Source organism: Canis lupus, chromosome 3 (assembly GCF_003254725.2).
Source record: "Canis lupus dingo isolate Sandy chromosome 3, ASM325472v2, whole genome shotgun sequence".
Classification (NCBI taxonomy): Eukaryota; Metazoa; Chordata; class Mammalia; order Carnivora; family Canidae; genus Canis; species Canis lupus.
In genome coordinates this window covers 57,328,539-57,347,764 of record NC_064245.1, presented here as the reverse complement: position 1 = coordinate 57,347,764, position 19,226 = coordinate 57,328,539, and the positions used below count along the sequence as shown (strand labels likewise).

The 19,226-nt window shown below is 50.9% G+C and overlaps 1 protein-coding gene across 2 annotated transcripts in view; it reads right to left on the bottom strand.

The window, feature by feature from the left end:
- Positions 1-4,350: 4,350 nt before the first annotated feature.
- The window catches only part of CTXND1 (cortexin domain containing 1), a 55,456-nt gene continuing 40,580 nt past the window's right edge, over positions 4,351-19,226 (bottom strand). For both annotated transcript variants that reach the window (XM_025437653.3, XM_035714245.2), the window contains 2 exons: positions 14,510-14,657; positions 4,351-13,445 (listed from right to left, as the gene is read on the bottom strand). In XM_025437653.3, the coding sequence (XP_025293438.1) occupies positions 13,204-13,383 (180 nt within the window). In that variant the 5' untranslated portion in view covers positions 13,384-13,445; positions 14,510-14,657 and the 3' untranslated portion in view covers positions 4,351-13,203. The remainder of the gene's footprint in view (positions 13,446-14,509; positions 14,658-19,226) is intronic.

Genomic DNA, 19,226 nt, shown 5'->3' with positions numbered 1-19,226 from the left:
GCCCGGAGGCCGAAGGAAGTGAGGGAGCCAACTGGATGGTATCTGCAGAGAGAGAATGCCCCGGGCAGAAGGACTAGTGGTACAAAGCTCCGAGGACGGAGCGTGCTTATCACGTCTAGGGACATCGAGGAGGCTGCTCATTCTCCCATGAAAGCATTCTAGGGCCGGGAAGCGTGGGGTTTGTACGCAGCACCGCAGTGTCATGGACGAGCCACATGGCTCATCCTCAGCACATGGTTTTCATCCTCAAGGCCACCTCATGGTACCAGAGGCTGCTGGAGCTCCAGCCACTGTGCTCAAGCTCCAGGCCTGTAGAAGGAAGTCCAGAGGCAGGGCTTGGGGAGAATAGAAGCACCCCCCTTCCGGCTGAGTTATATCAGTTTAAGCAGCCGTTCTGGGAGTTCCAGATCACACTTTTCACCCAATTTCATGGGCAAGGACTTAGTCACAAGGCCACACCTCATTGCAAGGAAGTCTAGGATGTAATCTTTTTAGCTGCATACATTGTTTCTTCAGTTAAAACCAGAGCTCAGTGGCTAAGGAAGAGGAGGGGAGCGGCTGCTGGGGCAGCTGGTAGTCTCTGCAGCCCGCTTGCTCGGAGGCACACCTGCTCTCACGCAGCCGACCCTTCCATGGCGCCCAGCCCTGGGCCATAGTCTCCGATCTTTGCTGATTTCCTGGAAATCCTGTATAGTCCGGGTGGCGGCAGGGACTCCCAGGCCCCTATACCATCTGGATAAGATTGATCCAAACACTTACTCTCTGAATTTGGAAGGCCAGACTCTTCCTGGGGGGTGTGTGTTCCCAGGGCCACCTCCCCTTACGTGGGCTCTGCTGGAATCTGTTCGCAGCAGAGCTCTCCCAGAGGTCTCCGGCTCACAGACAAATGTCATTAAAATTATCATCACTCCACCTGGCCACACTGGTGCCAGGGAATGCTGGAATCGGCTCCTGAAACCACACACTTATACCCCCGCTGTGTACTTGAAGTGGAAATCTGCTGGGTGGGGCTGGGGAGCCCGGGACATACGGGCAGGTGGACCCAGACGTATCCACGCATCCACGCGGCCCGAGCACGCACCTGCCTGGGCTCCCTCCGGCCGGGACTCCTTGACCTGCAGCCGCCAGGAATACCTGGGGCGCCCCCGACCACAAGGGAATGAGTGCTCTGTGGTTTGGGAGCCGAGCTCATTGAAACATCTCTGTATGTGAGGACAAGAAATACACAAACACAGCATTCGTGGCCAAATCTTCTTTCTTTAGCCACGGTGTGTCGTGAACTGGAGGCTTTTTGAAGCTGTGGATGGAGCTTGCGATCTGGTGGCGTGCATCCCCAGGCACACTGGTCACCGTAATTACTGCATCTTCTTATTAATTCGTATTTCATTTGTGCTTCCTGTCTCTAGGGGCCCTGGGGAGTGTAAATGGATGAATACACGACTGAGAGTACAATCCTTTAGACATGCCCCGACCAGGAGGAGCGAGCCCAGAGGTGTCTCTGGCAGGATGGGGTCTATGGGAGGTTATCCTGGAGGTGCTGATTGGACTTACGGACACCCTGCTGCAGGGAGGGAGGAGGGGGTAGGAGCCCTGTTGCTCCCACCACGGGCCCTCTATACCCTGCACCCTCTCCCCGATGTTGCTCCACCTTTAAGATGCCTGTTGCACATTTAGAACTTGTCCAAGAATGAGGCTAGCTTCAGGCCAACACCATATTTTTTTAATAAATTTATTTTTTATTGGTGTTCAATTTACCAGCATACAGAATAACACCCAGTGCTCATCCCATCAAGTGCCCCCTTAAGTGCCTGTCACCCATTCACCCCCACCCCCCGCCCTCCTCCCCTTCCACCACCCCTACTTCATTTCTCAGAGTTAGGAGTCTTTATGTTCTGTCTCCCTTTCTGATATTTCCCACACATTTCTTCTCCCTTCCCTTATATTCCCTTTCACTATTATTTATATTCCCCAAATGAATGAGACCATATAATGTTTGTTCTTCTCTGATTGAGTTACTTCCCTCAGCATAATACCCTCCAGTTCCATCCATGTTGAAGCAAATGGTGGGTATTTGTCGTTTCTAATGGCTGAGTAATACTCCATTGTATACATAAACCACATCTTCTTTATACATTCATCTTTCAATGGACACCGAGGCTCCTTCCACAGTTTGGCTATTGAGGACATTGCTGCTAGAAACATCGGGGTGCAGGTGTCCCGGCGTTTCATTGCATTTGTATCTTTGGGGTAAATCCCCAACAGTGCAATTGCTGGGTCGTAGGGCAGGTCTATTTTTAACTCTTTGAGGAACCTCCACAGTTTTCCAGAGTGGCTGCACCAGTTCACATTCCCACCAACAGTGTAAGAGGGTTCCCTTTTCTCCGCATCCTCTCCAACATTTGTGGTTTCCTACCTTGTTAATTTTCCCCATTCTCACTGGACAACACCATATTTTTGAGGACAAGGGAGCTTTAGGATTTGAAGTGCTGTATTGATTTTATCTCAAAGATTCCTGATGCAAAATGGACCACAAAAGTGGTTATGTATTTTTTTTCTTTCTTTAGTTTTGAAGCATGTATTTTTTAACGACCTCAGGAAAAATTAACGTGGCAGGGTTGCCTTCCAAAGCATGAATCTGCTTCCTGTAAATGCTCCTTATCTGCCCCCTCGGCAGGACCCTCGGGCCTGGGGGAGAAGCAGCAAGGACTCAGAGGAGCCACTGATCTACGGGAGCTGGAGACAGTGGATGCTTCCTTGCAGATTCTGCTTTTTTGTCTGTTTGGCTTTGTTTTTCATGGTCTCAGGCTAAGACTGGGGCCAGGCTTATTTCGAGACCAGCGCTCCAGTAGCTGGAACAGGGAAACCTTTCTTGCAGCGGGATCGGGATGGGACATCTCCGTGTCCATGGAGGATGTGGCCTCCGCGATAACGGACCAGTGTTGTCTGATGATGTGCACAACGTCTGCCTCCTCCAGAGGTTCAGCTCCCGAGGGCAGGGCTAGCTGCTGCTCACGGGCTTTCTCCACTACCCAGCCCGGCGCCTGGCCAGCACAGTAGGCACGCAGCACGTATTTGCTGAATGAATGAGTATCTGGGAGATCCCTGGGGACAGGATTAGGCCATATTCCTAGGTCTACCCCTAAACTGCGAGACCCACTGAGACCCATTTCTGCCTCAGTACTTAAGATGCATAAGCCATGCTATACACTGAAATAAAATACATCCTGTTCTCCTGCCTCGACGTACGTTTTCATAATGACAAAACAAAAATAGTTGCAGAACTATCTGTAGTTTTTCTATGATCGAAAATTGGCAAGACATCAAAGTAACAGTTCTTTTTCTTTTTTAAATTGAAGTGTAACTAACATACAGTATTGTATTAGTTTCAGGTGTAGAGCTTCAGCACTTGCTTACATCACCCCGTGTCCTCTTGCTCCCCGGCCTCCGATGAACCTACCTCCCCAACACGTTCCTTCTATTCTTTTTTTTTTAAAAAAATGCTACCACTTTTTTTAAATTTTATTTATGATAGTCACAGAGAGAGAGAGAGGCAGAGACATAGGCAGAGGGAGAAGCAGGCTCCATGCACCGGGAGCCTGACGTGGGATTCGATCCCGGGTCTCCAGGATTGCGCCCTGGGCCAAAGGCAGGCGCTAAACCGCTGCGCCACCCAGGGATCCCCCCTCTATTCTCTTAATCAGACATAATGGCTCAAGCTCTGCACATGAGCCGTGCTGGGGTGGCAGTGTGGGGGTGAGCATTAAAGACACACAAATTCACGAGTTGTTTTATTAATTTTTTTAAAGTAAAATGTTAACATTTAAAATCTATCATTCTTAATTTCACTAGAGTCGCTACTTTGTCATAACCTAACTCTTGACATAATTCAGGGTTTTATTTTATTTATTTATTCATTCATGAGAAACAGAGAGAGAGAGAGGCAGAGACACAGGCAGAGGGAGAAGCAGGCTCCATGCAGGGATCCCGATGTGGGACTCGATCCCAGATCTCCAGGATCAGGCCCCAAGCTGAAGGCAGATGCTCAACTACTGAGCCACTCAGGGATCCCCAATCGCATTTTAATCCTTTAGATTCATCTCTCAATAAAATCTGAATTATGGGGGACACCTGGGTGGCTCAGCAGTTAAGCATCTGCCTTTGGCTCAGGGCGTGATCCCAGGGTTCCAGGATCGAGTCCCACATTGGGCTCCCTGCATGGGGCCTGCTTCTGCCTGTGTCTCTGCCTCTCTCTCTGTGTCTCTCATGAAAAAATATAATCATAAAAAATAAATAAATAAAATGCAAATTGAATGATACTCAAAATGTACAAAATGTGGAGTCTCACAAAACTCTAATATAAAATTTATTTTATATGCATTTTTCAGTTACTTTTCTTTGATAACATTCAAAATGTCCATTAAAATTAAAGGCAAGATACAAATTATAATTGAAGAACATTAACGTTTCATATCAAAATTATTTCAATCAAGCTGAAATGTTTAAATTGATTTTTTAAAATTTCAATTAAATCATTTACATACTTCTTATAAAAATAAAACTATTTGCAATCCTAGTGTTTAGTGTCCATCACGTTGCCAAAATAATTCATATCACTCTTGAGTCCTGATGAGGCCTAATGTATACATAAATTAATACGAATCAGTTAATATTGCCAAGTGTGCCCTCATTGCCATGTGCAGCTGTTGTGACTACCAGGCTGAATCTGTACGTGCCTCCAGAAGCAGAAATTGGAAAAAGAGCAAGAAAATGGGTATTTGTTACAACTGCAAAATGCCACTGGGTTGGGCCTGAGTCAGTTGCATTTGTGCTGAGAACATTTAACCCGCTAACCAATCACCTTTCCTTTTACCCATTTTCTTTTTAATGCTGCCCTGGGTCCCCACGGTCAGGGACGAACCCACCTGCCACCGTGGCCCCGACCCACCGCAGACCTGCGTGGCATCCACACACTGTTGCTCCGAGGACACGGTGCAGGGCCGGGGGAGGCCGCCCGGCAGGTGTCACTCACGAGAGGGGCGCCTGTGGTGCAGGTCGTGATGCCAGGTGGACTCTTGGGGGCTCGCCGGGCCCCGGGACTCTTACATGAGTTTGCACGTCTATCTGCCCCATGCTGGGCCCTGAAAAGCGTGAGTCCTAGGGGAGGACCCCCGACCCAGGGGTAAGGGCAGGACGGCTCCCGCACCTCCCTGACATTTGGTGTGTGAGTGAAGAGACGTGTTCCTCTCTGACACCCGAGGGAGTGGCAGAGCCGAGGCAGGACCCAGAGCTCCGAGCTTCCAGGGCAGATGCTTCTCTCCGGCAGGCAGAGTCTGGTGCTTGGAACTTTTTTTTTTAAGATTTTTTTTTAAGATTTTATTTACTTATTCATGAGAGACACACAGAAAGAGAGAGAGAGAGAGGCAGAGACACAGGCAGAGGGAGAAGCAGGCTCCACGCAGGGAGCCCGATGCGGGACTCGATCCCAGGTCTCCAGGATCAGGCCCTGGGCCGACGGCGGCGCTAAACCGCTGAGCCACCCGGGCTGCCCAGGTGCTTGGAACTTTGGCCTCGACCCGTGGTTTGCGTGCGAACCCCTGTCGCATGGGAGCTGCTCAGAAATGTGTGCACGGATGTTCGCCACAGCCCTGCTTGTGGAGCCCAGGCTCCAGCTCCGGGGCGTCCGGTCCCTTGGCCTTGGCCTTCTGGGCTCACCGTCCTGGGCCCCCACTCTGCCTACAGGGTGAGGCCCGACTCTCCTCACGTTGTGGACTAATGGGCATGCCCCAAGGGTGGCTGACGCTACCGACTGTGACTACCTGGGAGCCTATTGATCAGCTGTGTCCCCTGCGGTCCCCCTTCACTATGTCAGGCCAGAGGACGCTCTTTCTCTCGGAGGAGGGGACCCAGCGGGACTTAGCCAGGGTGCCCGTGGCTTTGCTGCAGCCGAGTGGAGAGAGAGAGAGAGGGAGGACCGGAGTGTATAAAGAGTCCCAGGGGCATCGGGGACTGCCACTCCAGTCCTCGTGCCCGAATATTCAAAGTTAGAAAATCGGTTTGGGGCCGTGCTGGGCCACGCCTAACATCTGTTGGCAGGAAGAAGACCACGGGCCCAGCGCTGGCGGTGCTCCCTTGTCTCTCCGCGTCTGTTCTCCATCCTTCCCTGCCCTGCTGTGTCCCCAGGGGCTGACACCGCCCAGGCTCATGCCCTCTGCCTCCTGGTGAGAGTGGGCAGCAGAGGCTTAAGGCGAGAGTGGAGGGCAGGAGGAGAAAGCAGCTGGGAGCAGTTGTTCTCACTCCTTCCCTTCTGGGCCAGGGTCCTGGGGTGGCTGTGTCCTGCTGTGTCCCTCTACCGATGGCTCACAGCTCCTCCGGGCACATGGCTGTGACCCTTGCTGGCTCCTGGTACTGCTGCCCCCTCCCCCAAGCAAGGGATGGCAACGGCTTCTCATTGTCATCGATTCCGAGTTACTCAATGTCCCTTAATGGTTCTTTTAGACCTGCCTACGCTGCTGAGAATAGTCCCTAAATTAAGCCCTCCTTGATGAATCCTTTGAGTGTCTGGAGTGATGATGTCTTGGGTTTCCTGGGAATACTGGGGAACGAGTCTGAGGGCTCAGGGAGATGGGAATGTTGGGGTGAGTCTGTCACGTGCAAGTGGTTCAGTCACCCCAAACCCAACCTGTCTAGGGGGCCCTGAGGATGATTCTATCACAAAGGCATTGAGAATGTGCTAGTAAGGTGGGGGGGGGTCCTCCAGCATTCTTGTAGAACTCTCCCTCAGGGTGGAGACAATGATGTTCTTGCACGAAGTTTCCAGATGTCAGTGGTAATAACGGGGTCCTATGGACTGGAAGGGGCCAGGTGGTCCGGGAGACCCAATGGCGTAGGGAGGGTCTGCAGCACACAGGGATACCGTGTGGAGCTTCTAACCATCCCCAGTGGGAGACTCAGAACAGCAGCCCAACTGTAGAGGATTCAGGAGGAGACGATGCAGGGCTGTCCCCGGGAGATGTGTGTGGAAGTACATCTTTTGAAAGGTCTCGCATTTGAAGATGTTCATGTGCCAACTACATGCCCATCAGAAGACATCCAGGGCAGAGAAGGCGGTCAGTAATCCAGTGGGGATGTTGACCCCTTCCCTTATCCACTCCAGTGCTTGCTCGGTGGTGCCACCAGCTAAGCGGCCAAATGGAAGGGATATGGTGGGATATGGGGTCAGCAACACGGCCCCCCCCTCACTGAGGCTCATTTGCTCCATCATTTCTAGATATACACCCTGTCAATGAATGAGGTCAACGTCCCATCCCTGGGACTGGGCTGTGGGGACAGGCCAGCCCCTTGGGGGCAGGTTGATTGCGCTGGACCCTGTCTGTCATGGAGGGTGGTAGGAAGAGCTTCATATTCTGTATATGGGCTTGCCATCCCTGCCTCCCCAGCATTTGTAGGATGTTATTTATCTCACTGACATGACCTCCCACCAAAGGAATTGCAGCCTTGGACTCCTGCCCCAGAAGGCCTCTTGTGTACCACGTGCCTCATCACCCAGAAGCGGTTGGCATGATGGAAATTTGGAATGTCCTGTGGGAGGCTCAGTTCTGGTGGCTGACCTATAGGACGCAGTGTTTACCTTGACCCAGAGGCTGTATGGTGCCACCTTCCCCCTAGCTGGATGATCCTGGTCTGGGAACCAAGGGATGGAGGCACAAGTGAATCCTCTGGCTGTTACACTAATAACCCACTTACAGTATTTCTGGTTTTCATCCTTGTATCCTTGGCCTTGGTGGTTTTGAGAATTCTTAGGAAAAAGAAATGCTTCCACCAGAGTACACGGTTATGGGTGTGTTAGGTTAGAAACTGAGATCCTCCTGTGGCCATTGGGTCTCCTCTGACTGGCCCAGGAGGGCAGAGAAGGGGATGACTGCACTGTTGGGGTGATCTATCCCAACAGCCAGTGGGAAGCGGGGGTGCTTCTCCACAGTGTGGGGGGCAAGGAGGATGGGTTCTGGAACCCAGAGGTTTACCGAGGAGCCATCCTACACCCCTACACCCCCATTCTGTAGGTCTGAGGTGGGGGTGTGAACTTGGATTCCTAACAAACCCCCAATGTGGCTGATACCATTATCCTAAAACCATAGTCTGAGTAGTGCCGTCCTAGGGCACCTATTCCTGCTGAGAAGGTGAGGCCTTCACACCCTCTTCCTGTGCTTTGTGGGTTGGTAGAGACTGGCAACCCAGTGAAGACAGGGCACCAGGAATCCAGATCCTTCCACGGATGAAGATATGGGACATTCTGTGAGGTAGGATACTCCACCAGCCAAGGGAACCCCAGAATAGGTAGACGGGACGTGAGTGATGCTCAAGCTGGGCCTGGTGACCAGCCACAGAAGGGAGGACTCTAGCAGCTGTGCTTTATAGCAATTGTTTATTTACTCACCCAGCGGTGGATGGGTCCGGGTGGGAGTGAGGCTACACAGCTATCGCGCCCTCCCCCGACAACATGGGGGTGGATGGAACTTTATGTTTCCCCTATGGGGGGCACATGTACACCTCTTCCCCATCCAAGCGAAGTTCATGAATGACACCATGTGCTCACAGGGGTGGGTTGTACTGGTTATGTTTCCAGGACGTTAACATATATGAGTCACTTTGCGCGGGATCCCCTGACTATGAGGTTCGGTCATTTTGGCCCATGGCAGAGCCCGAGGAGACAGTGGAGAGCTGAAGGTGAGAGATCCGGGTGTATGTTTCCCCACGTTCTCCCTGCTGCCTGTGGCGTGGGAAGGAGTCTTGACCGTCTCCCTGTGGCCACGGCTCCCGTTGGGTGACCCTCTCCCATGGTCACAGTCCTGTGGGTTCTGAGAACACTCTCCTCCTTGCCACTTCTGGCCAATCCCACGTTTCCCTCAGCCCTGCCTGACCTCTAGACATCCTTTTGCTAAGCCCTCAAACTGTGGACCACTTTGGGTGTGCCATGGCTTTCCTGCTAGGATGCGTGCTGCCTGCCTTGGTCCCGAAGAGAAGCTCCGCAGGAGGGAGGCAGAGCCTTGCTGACTGTCAAGGACGTGAGGACCTCGCGGGGAGGGCCAATATCACTGAGGCTGTCTACCCCTCTGGACACAGCCAACCTGGGTGTGGACAGAATGGCTGGAAATGGGGGTGTGGACCCTGGGAGCTCAGCAGGGGCACCTCTCCAGAGACAGCGCCCCCGGCCAGGGGGGGCCATGCAGGTTGTCCACCATAGGCGGCAGGGCCGGTCTTCGACGGTGAGTCCGGGGGGCGGAGGGGCATGGAACCACAGCAGTGGACACACAGGTCAGGCGGTTCTCCACCTGCTATTTGACCGCATGGCCAGCTCCTTTCAGACTGGGCTGGCCTCCGAGTTCTGGGACAAGGTTATGGGTGACAGAGGCCTGGGTCTTCCAATTCCATAAAAACATATGGACATTTGAGTGGTTGGAAAAAATGCAATAGAGATGCTGGGAAGTGATGCTCGGGGCTGGTGAGGCTCGTGTCCTGTCACTCCTGTCAGCCTATCTGAACACACTCAGCAGCCTCGCATCTCTGCACGCCTGTCACTCTGTCCGCTCCCGCCTATTTTTTGCTGCCACACCTGTCCTTTTCCAGACTGCGTTCCTTCACATGGCCCATCATCCAGATGCCTTTAATTGCCCCCATATACCACTACCACGGAATGCATTTTACATCAGACCTCACTGAGGGTTCGGGGGGACATGATGGGGCTGCACAGGGCATGGGGCCCTCAGCAGCCTGCAGTGGCCCCTGGATACCTTGTCTGGAAAATCCTCCACCTATTCTCTGCAGGGGGACCTGTTCTCTGGTCGAGTTTTCCCTTAACCCTTGGGCTGCAGCCAACTTCACAGACCTCTCCCCCTGCGTGCTTTCATTTCCTCTCTACCCGCTTCTGGTCTTTAAAAGTTCAGTTCGTTTCTCTTGCTGGACAGTTTGTCTCTCTGTCCACAACCCAATCTCATCTCAGCTGGCCAGGAACTGGCTGAGAGGCTCTGACCACAAAGACCACCCCCTCATCCTTAGCAGCACAGAGCAATAGCAGAAGCTCCAAATTCCCTTTAATAGGTTCAAATGCGCAGCAGGCCTCCCTCCCCAGTGAGTGTCTTAGGTGGAGGGGCTATGGTTGAAGTGTGTATTTCCCACTGTCCTGAGCAAGCTCCCAGGACTCGTGACACCTGTCTTCATCTTTCTTTGGTCTCTTGGAACACATATAATAGGGCAAATGAAAGTGATCCAAGTACTGGATGATAGGAGTCTGAATAATTGTGTACACCCACTAGATGGCATGTTCTGTTGCCACTCAAAAGATAAATAGGGGGCAGCCCGGGTGGCTCAGCGGTTTAGCACCACCTTCAGCCCAGGATGTTATCCTGGAGAGCCAGGATCGAGTCCCACATTGGTCTCCCCACATGGAGCCTGCTTCTCCCTCTGCCTGTGTGTCTGCCTCTCTCTCTCTGTTTCTCATGAATAAATAAATAAAATCTTAAAAAAAAAAAAGATAAATAGGAAGACCATGGCAGAAACATGCTCATGGGGTAATGTTGGGGGGGGGTATAATTTTAAATTAGATAACTGATAACATTTATAGAAAATGTATCTTGCATTTGGACAAAGATTAGAAGGGAGCATATGGATACTCAATGAAAATCACTGTTTTGTTGGAGGCTTGGATGGGGCATGATTTTTTTATTTTTCATCTTTTCTGAAATGTTATTTCCCCTTGCCACCAAAAAAACCCCCAAAAAACAAAACAAACCAAAACCCTCACAAACCCAGTCCAGAGATAGGGTGGGAGATATCAGCAAATCTCAGTGTGGAAAAGAATGAAGTGGGATCACAAGATCCTCAGGGCAATGCTCCTCAAACTTGAGGGTGTCCCCAGCTGCATGGTGGCCCTTGCTAGCAGATTCCTGGGCACCGCCTCCACGGACATGGATTCTGGAGGTCTGAACTGGGCACAGGATTCTGGATTCCCAGCGAGCTCCTCACCACCACACATGTGCTTCGTTCCTCATCACAGTTTGGGTCGCACGGCCCTAGGGCACCTGCTTTTCACTCCTGAGAATTCCAGAGAATCTCCAAGTGAGGTCTTGACACCGCCCCCTTGTTCTTTGGGATCTGTTCCTAGCTGATGGGGAGTTGGTTCTGATTTACATCATAAATCCATGCTGATGAGTTTTCACAGAAGTGCTGGGTGTCTCTGAGGTAGGCTGCATAGCCAGGGCTGCTGCTGGGCCTGAGGCAACGCACGAGGTCCTTGCTCTAGATCCTTCCTGCATACAGAGTCTCCACTGCATTGGGGCTCACTGCCCCGTCCAGCTGTCCCTTTGTGCATCCCACATAGCGTGTGTGTGTGTGTGTGTGTGTGTGTGGGCAGGGGGAGACAGCTGAACAGGCCCTGGAATGTGCCTAAACAACTGTTGCCTTGTTCACTCTCAGGGGTCACCTAGTGGTAACAGGGCTCTGGAGACCCATTTCCCAGTGCCTAGGTTGGAGCTGGACCCAGGGCTGGGATGCAGGCAATGGGAAGGGAGTGCTGTGCTTTTTCACAGATGCAGGTCTCTCCTGATGGGGATGGCAGGCTGTGCCTTGGAGGGGAGGGGGTTTGGGTGGTCTAACCTCATAGCATGTGCTTTCACAGATGACAATGACAATGATGTAAATGACTAGACACCGTATCCCTTGAGGTCAGGTGCTGGGAGAGGTTGCTGTGAGTATCCCCCTGGCCAGTGGTTCTGGCTGGGAGATTTGGCCTGGGAAGTGGCCCCGGGAAGTTGAGGAAAGTTCAGGGCTCCAGGCTGTGCAGGGAGGGGCCCCCAGAACCCATGCCCCTCCTGGCTCAGACCTCTGGCTTCTCCTGGGGTGGTGGAGTCAAGGAAGGACATTGAGGTTGGTCCATGTTCCTCCATTCCATCCTCACAACAACCTTGTGAGGTAGACATGTTTCCCTCATTTTCCAGATGAGAGAATTGGGGCTCAGAGAGGCTGAGTGACTTATTTGGGGTCACATAACAGGAAGCAAATGAGCCAGGACTTGGGAGCAGTGCAATGGGTTCTGGGATCTTGCCACAAGGTCATGGATGAAGGTGATGGGGGAGGAGGGAGGCCTCGAGGGCACTCAGTATCAGCAACCTGTTCCCAGCGCCCCATATGTCCCCTCCCATCCTTTCAGCACAGGAGCCTTGCACCAAACAAGGGAGGTGGTGAAGCTTTTCCTCCCCATTGTGACAGGAGGGGACCAAGGCACGGAGAGGTGGCGGGACTTGCTCATGGCCACACAGCTTTTGAATGATTGAGGATGAGGCCCAGGACTCTCGGTCCAGTGCTCACCCTGCAGATGGAGCCTGCCCACAAGACTGCTCCATGGAATAAATTTCTGTGTAAAGAGGTCAGCCAACAATTAACTGTGTGGCCAGAGGAGACACTGCTGGAGCCGTGACCTCCCCGCCTGCTGGAATCCCCTGCAGCCGCTGGGATGATGGGTAGGCGATGCGACAGGAAGGCGTCCATGCTCTAAGAGGAGGTGGTGCAACATCGTGCATACGGTACGAATAGGACTATTTAAAAAGATACGTGTAAAAAAGCTTGGGAGAAATATATCAAAATGGCGGCTTTTGGGAGGTGGGATTATAAGTGTTATTTCCACTTTTCCTTCTATTTTTCTGTATTTTTCCCAATTCCCAAAATGCACATTTCATTCATGACAGGAAAAATAGACCCCTCTCTGTTTTAGTTTTAAAAATACTGCTGGGAAGCAGCCCCATGCCTTATGTGAAGTTGGTGAGGCCTTGGCCTTCACCACCGTTCCCTGGAGGCCCAATGGGGACATCTGTGCCCCAAGCTGCTGGGGCTCATACGCGTGTGGCTTTGCCCTGTCAGGGCAGAGCGTGTCATCACATGGAGGGCACTATGGCGTGACGATGGGTGTCTGCCCCGGGTCCTGTCCCGGCAGGTGCCCAGGAGCCAGGGCACAGGGCCACCCCCCAGTCCCACGGAGACTCCCCAGCCTGGACCAGCCTCTGGACTCCGGGGCCAGCGCTCTCATCTCCAGGCTGGGCCCCGCTGAGCCCCCGCAGGTGGGGCCCAGTGAACCTCCTCCGTCTGGGGCCAGGTCCACCCCCAGCTGCGTGGGCCGGCAGCCAGGGGACACAGAGGTCCCCCCACACCCGCACCTCAGTCATCCAGGTGCTGCTCCTCCCAGGTGGACGTGGGAATGGCGCTGTAGGGGTCCATGATGACCTTGGCGCAGCGAATGATCATCACCACGAGGAAGAGGCAGAGGAAGACGAAGCAGGCCAGGGTCAGCCCTTTGTCCACGTCGACATAGACGGGCTCGGGCGTGGGCTCCTCCATGTCGGGGCTGCGGCCGCGGGCTCCTCGTGCAGCCGGGGGCTGACCGGTACCATCTTCCACCCCTGCGGAGAGCCGGGGCGGTGGGGAGGCAGGGCCGGCCCGGGCTGGGGACACGGGCCCCTCCTGAGCGTAAGGACGGGCCACGGACGCAGGCGTCCTTTCAGGGACCCGGCCCTGAACCTCGGGGCCAAGCCCCGCGGAGGCCTCCTGGGCAGGGGGAGAGGTGACAGGGTGCTGGCAGGGGTGGGCCTGGGGTGCAGGTGGGGCGTGTGGGGAGCGGGCTCTGCACTGCGTCCACTGCCCGACACCCTCAGGACGGACAGCATCCTGATGCTCTCGACTGTGCCAGGCCGCTGCCCGAGGGTGAGCAGGGAGCCCTAACGGGTGGGGTCATTGGCACGTTCGTGAAACGAGCAGAAGCCCTACTTGGGACAGCACGTGTGGACGGCTGCAGGGGCTCCGCTGTCACTGCCGGGGGCGGGGGGGGGCGTGGAGGGTCTGCATCCCGTCCCCACGCCGCCTCCCCAGGGACTTGTGAGCAGGGCTTGAAGGCACAGGTGTGGCAGGAGGATGGGTGAGGGCAGCCACAGGGGCCCCGTCCCAGCCCGGCAGGGACCTGTAAGACCCTGCAGTGACTCCGTGGGTCCCGCCTGCACCTCCCTGCTGAGGGCAGCGACAACACGCAGGCACCAGGCCACATGGGGGGGTGAGGTGGCCTTACGGTCCTTGTGGCCTCTGGCCCCAGGGCCGGTGAGGCCATGCTCTGCTAGGATCCAGGAGCCACCTGCAGCAGGACTCGCCCTACACGTGACACCAGCACCTCACCCCCGATTCCTCTGAGCACTAACTGTGGTTGTACCTTCACATCGCTGTGTCATCTCCTCATCAGTGGAGGGACTGAGCCACAGATGGAGGGAGTGACTCCCGCTCAGCCTCCGCCTGCCTCTCCCTCCGCTGCCGGGGGGCCAGGTGGGCTCCGTCCCCTCCCCACGCCCCCCGGCCTTCAGGAGGACGTGGAGGCCAGCTTCAGGTGGGCAGGTCCGGACACATCCATAACCACCAGCGACCATGCTCCCCCCTGGCCTGGACCTTGCCTGCCTCCCCACCCCTGCCCGGGGGCACTGACCTGCAGTCGGAGTGGTCACCAGGTCACAAGGGCCACTGGGAGGACACGCACTCTGGGTCGGGCCACCCCGGGAGGTCAGGCCAGAGGCTGGACATCACCGCAGCTGAGAGCTGTTCACGCTGACAGCAGGCCCCTGCATGGGCAGCCACTGAAACAGAACAGGACAGATGGCCCTAGATGCTGTCAGGCTGGCAGGAAGGACCAGCTTGGGGGCTCCTCCCTGGGCTTGGCGGAGGGGCCCAAACACTTTGTTCCAATGCTGGTTTTTCTTTCCTTCTTTCTTTTACAAATGATAGTGCCTTAAAAATTTTTTTTGTAAAATATACATAACATTTGCCATAGTGACCACTGTGACATGTCCAGGTCAGTGGCATTGAGGACGTTCACGCGGCTATGCAACCATCCCCACCATCCATCTCCAGAACTCTTCATCCTGCAAAACAGAAGCTCAGTCCCTGTTAAACCACCAGGCCCTGGCCCCACCGTCTCCTTTCTGCTCTATGAACTTGACTCCTCCCAGGACCTCACATGCACAGAATCCTACAGAATTTGTCCTTTTGTGACTGGCTGACTTCACTGAGCACAGTGTCCTCTGGATGCATCCACACTGTAGCAGGGGTCAGGATTTCCCTCCTTGGTAAGGCTGAGTCGTGTTCCAACGCATGCGTGTGCCACGGGTGTTTACCCATTCCCCTGTGCATGGAGGATTGGGTTGTCTCCATGCCCTGCTGCTGTGGACAATGCTTCTCTGAATATGAGTGTACAAATATCTCGAAACCCTGCTTCAATTCCTTTGGGAATATATATCTGGAAGCCACATTGCTGGATCAGTGTTATTCTATTTTTAATTTTTTGAGGACTAATTTTTTTAAAGATTTTATTTATTTGAGAGAGTGAGACAGAGATAGCATGAGCCCGGGGGAGAGGGAGAGGGAGACTCCCTGCTGATCGAGCAGCTTGATGTGGGGCTCCATCCCAGGACCCCAAGATCATGACCTGAGCCAAAGGCAGACACTTAGCCAACCGAGCCACCCAGCTGCCTTGAGGACTAAACGTAACATTTTTGTACAAGTACTTGTACACAGTTCAAAATTCAAAAAGCACAAGGAGAAAGGAGTGAAAACTTCCTCCACCCCCAGTAATCCAGCTCATCTGTGGAGAGACAGCTGTTCCAAGCAGAGCCTCGTACATCCTTTTGATCTGAAGGTATATTCTCTGCACATATGAGAAAATACGGATGCTTATGTATTTGTTATTTACACAAATGCAAGTCTGTTATACAAACTGTTCTACGTCTTACTTTTTTTTTTACTGTTCTTTTTTGCCGATTAGACATTTAGATGGTTTCTCGTCTTTTGTTTATCATGCAACAATGGGAATATGTCCAAAAGCTATGTCGTTTTGCATGTCTGAGTACATCTGTAAATTAAATTTTGTCAGGTGCAATTGCCATCCTTAAGGATATATCCAAATTAGAATTCAAATGGATATAGAAGTCTATACCTAGAAGTCTGTGCCTGTGTAAACTTCTACTGTTGTCCTACAACCTTGAAAACTGTTATCAAGTTCTTCAATTTTTCCCAATTTGGGGGAAAATGTTATCCAGAGATATTTTTTCCCTAGGTTGAAAAAAAAATATACAGTGAACATAGATATATTTACCACTCACGCTCTACAGTTGTTAACATTTTGCTATATTTATTTTATTTCATTTTATTCCATTTTATCCATCTATACATCCTTCTTATTTTTTGGATGCAGTTCAAAGAAAGAGGGAGGTATTAGCATACTTAAAGCACCTCAGCATGCATATCATTAATTAGAATTCAATACTTGTTTATAGCTTTTTGAAAAGTGAAACTCACCTACAGTGAAATGCATGAATCTTAAGTGTGTCATTCTGGAGATCTGACAGGTGCATGTGCCTTTGTAACTCTTGGGAGTATTTTTATTGTTCATTTCTGCTAGTGACTGAGGTTAAACATCTTAAGATCCATTTGTATTTCCTTTTTGTGAAGGAAAAAGGTCAGTTTATTTCTTTTATCTATTTTTCTATTGGAATTTTGTTCTCTTTTGTGACTTTGGAAGCAGAGTGTTGAGATAAATATATGGATTTTTATTTGTTCATCTGATTTTTATTTTCTTCTGTTTGTGATTTTTTTTCTTTATCCCTGATTCCTGCTCCTAGTTCTTCCTCTTTTACCACCTGATTTTAGTCATTGGTATTAGCTCTCTGATTGTTGCGTTGCTCTTTTACATGTGCTTACATTTCTATAATTTGAATTGTCAATGTTAAGTATCTTTTTATTCCCAGCTATTACACATGAAGAAATTAGAGAACTTGTTCTAATTTCCACCTTTCCCCCCATTCTTTACATTTTAGTTGGTTCTGTTATTTTCCGGTGGTGAAATTACATCACATTTACATATTGTTTTAATCTCAATTTTCAGGGATCCCTGGGTGGTTCAGTGGTTTAGTGCCTGCCTTTGGCCCAGAGCATGATCCTGGAGTCCTGGGATCGAGTCCTGCATCGGGCTCCCTGCATGGAGCCTGCTTCTCCCTCTGCCTGTGTCTCTGCCTCTCTCTGTCTCTCATGAATAAATAAATAAAATATTTTTTTAAAAAAGTTGTTTAAAAAGAAATCTCAATTTTCCAGTGAGACACATTCAGTGTCCACATAGTCCTTCCGCTGGGGTTTTCCTGGCAGCTGGGATGTTCTCCAGCATGACTTTTGAGAAAGAAGGCCTCAAGGGAAGAATATTCCCCGAAGTCTCACCTGTTGGCTTCTTTGAAAATAATATACCTTTTTCTCTGACTGCCTTAAAGATTTCTCTTTGTCTTTGCTTTACTGCAGATGAGCCTGGGTGTGGTCTTCCCTGTATTTTCCTATGTAGTATTTGTACTCCTCCTTCCATCTCACTTCATGTCTCATCAATTTTTGAAAACTTTTGGCCCTTCCCCTCGTCAAATGTTCATTTGTCCTTTTCTCTCACTTACCCTTTCTGGCTCTCCAAATACACATAGACTTTTTCATTATGTTGATCTGTCTCTAATGCTTTATTCCTGTATTTTTTCTTCTCATGCTGTGGTTTGAATACTTTCTTCTGAAGCAACTTCCAGTCCATTCACCTTTTCTTCTGCTCTGTCCAGTTAGCTGTTAATTTAGCTATTCAAATTTCCATTTAAACCATACTTTTCAGTTGTGTAATTTCCCTTGGATCCTTTAAAAAAATTTCTAGCTCTCCAGTGAAACTTTCAACCTTGTTACCTATTTCCTTAAACATATTAATCACAATTTTTTATTTTTAAATTTTTTTTAAGATTTAATTTTATTTTTTTAAAGATTTTATTTATTTATTCATAGAGACACACACACAGAGAGAGAGAGAGAGAGAGAGAGAGAGAGAGAGGCAGAGACACAGGCAGAGGGAGAAGTAGGCTCCATGCAGGAAGCCTGATGTGGGACTCGATCCCGGGTCTCCAGGATCATACCCCCGGCTGCAGGCAGCGCCAAACCGCTGTGCCACCAGGGCTGCCCTAATCACAATTTTTTAAAGACCATATTTGACAACTCTAATGTTTGGGTCATCTGTGGATCTGCTTCTATTGTTTATTTTTTCTTTTGGTTCAATTTTTTTTTTTAAGATTTTATCTATTCATTCATGAGAGACACAGGAAGAGAGAGAGGCAGAGACACAGGCAGAGGGAGAAGCAGGCTCCATGCAGGGAGCCTGATGTGGGACTTGCTCCCTGGTCCCCAGGATCACGTCCTGGACTGAAGGCAGGCACTAAACCACTGAGCCACCCAGGGATACCCTCAATTTCTTGATATATCTGATAAAACTTTCACTGGGATATCAAGCATTGATATGAACAATGCTTGACTCTGGATGACATTATTCTTATTCTTTGGCAGAGTGGGTTCAGTGCCTGCTCTGGTAAGCAGCTAGAATTTAGGCAGGTGAGCTAATCCAATAGAGGACTGAGCTCACTTGAAGCAGGGTTTACTTCTTGTTAACCAGGCTAGTGACCACTTCTGCTTTGACAAAACTCTATGATCTTGTGCTTCAAGATTCTGAATCGAGAACCTGGAGTGTTTCCTTCGGCTGTTTCTTCTTGGCATGTCTTGAATTCAAGTTTTTCTCTTCAATGCGTTGAGACAGATGAAAACTGGGTGAGGCAAACTATCCAGAATTATTCAGCAACTGATATTTGAATCTCCACAAGAGCATGAACTCTAATAACACTGGCCATTAGCTAATGGCCACTAATGATTACATGGAAGCCCAGACCTAGGCCTTAGGACATATGTGTTTGATCAAAGTTCTCCTGTTTCTTTGCTCAGGGATTTTGAAAGCTGTTCATTGCAGCATTGTTGTAACAGTAAAAAAAACTGAGAACAAACTGAGTGTCAGTTTTGTAGTGGTTAAAGCTGCCATGATATAAATCTGTGTCATGGAATACTGTGAGGCCATTAAAAAGAAACATACACGTGTGCACACAAACGAGGTCAAAGAAATGTTCTTAAGTGGAAAAGTTGAGGAACAATAAATATGATATGATTTTTACAAAATAAAAAGAGCTTTTGGGCGTGCCTGGGTGATGCAGTCAAACATCTGAGTCTTGGTATCAGCTCAGGTTCGTGATCTCAGGGTCCTGAGATTGAGGCTCGAGTCTAGCTCCACACTCAGCAGAGAGGCTACTTGAGAGTCTGTC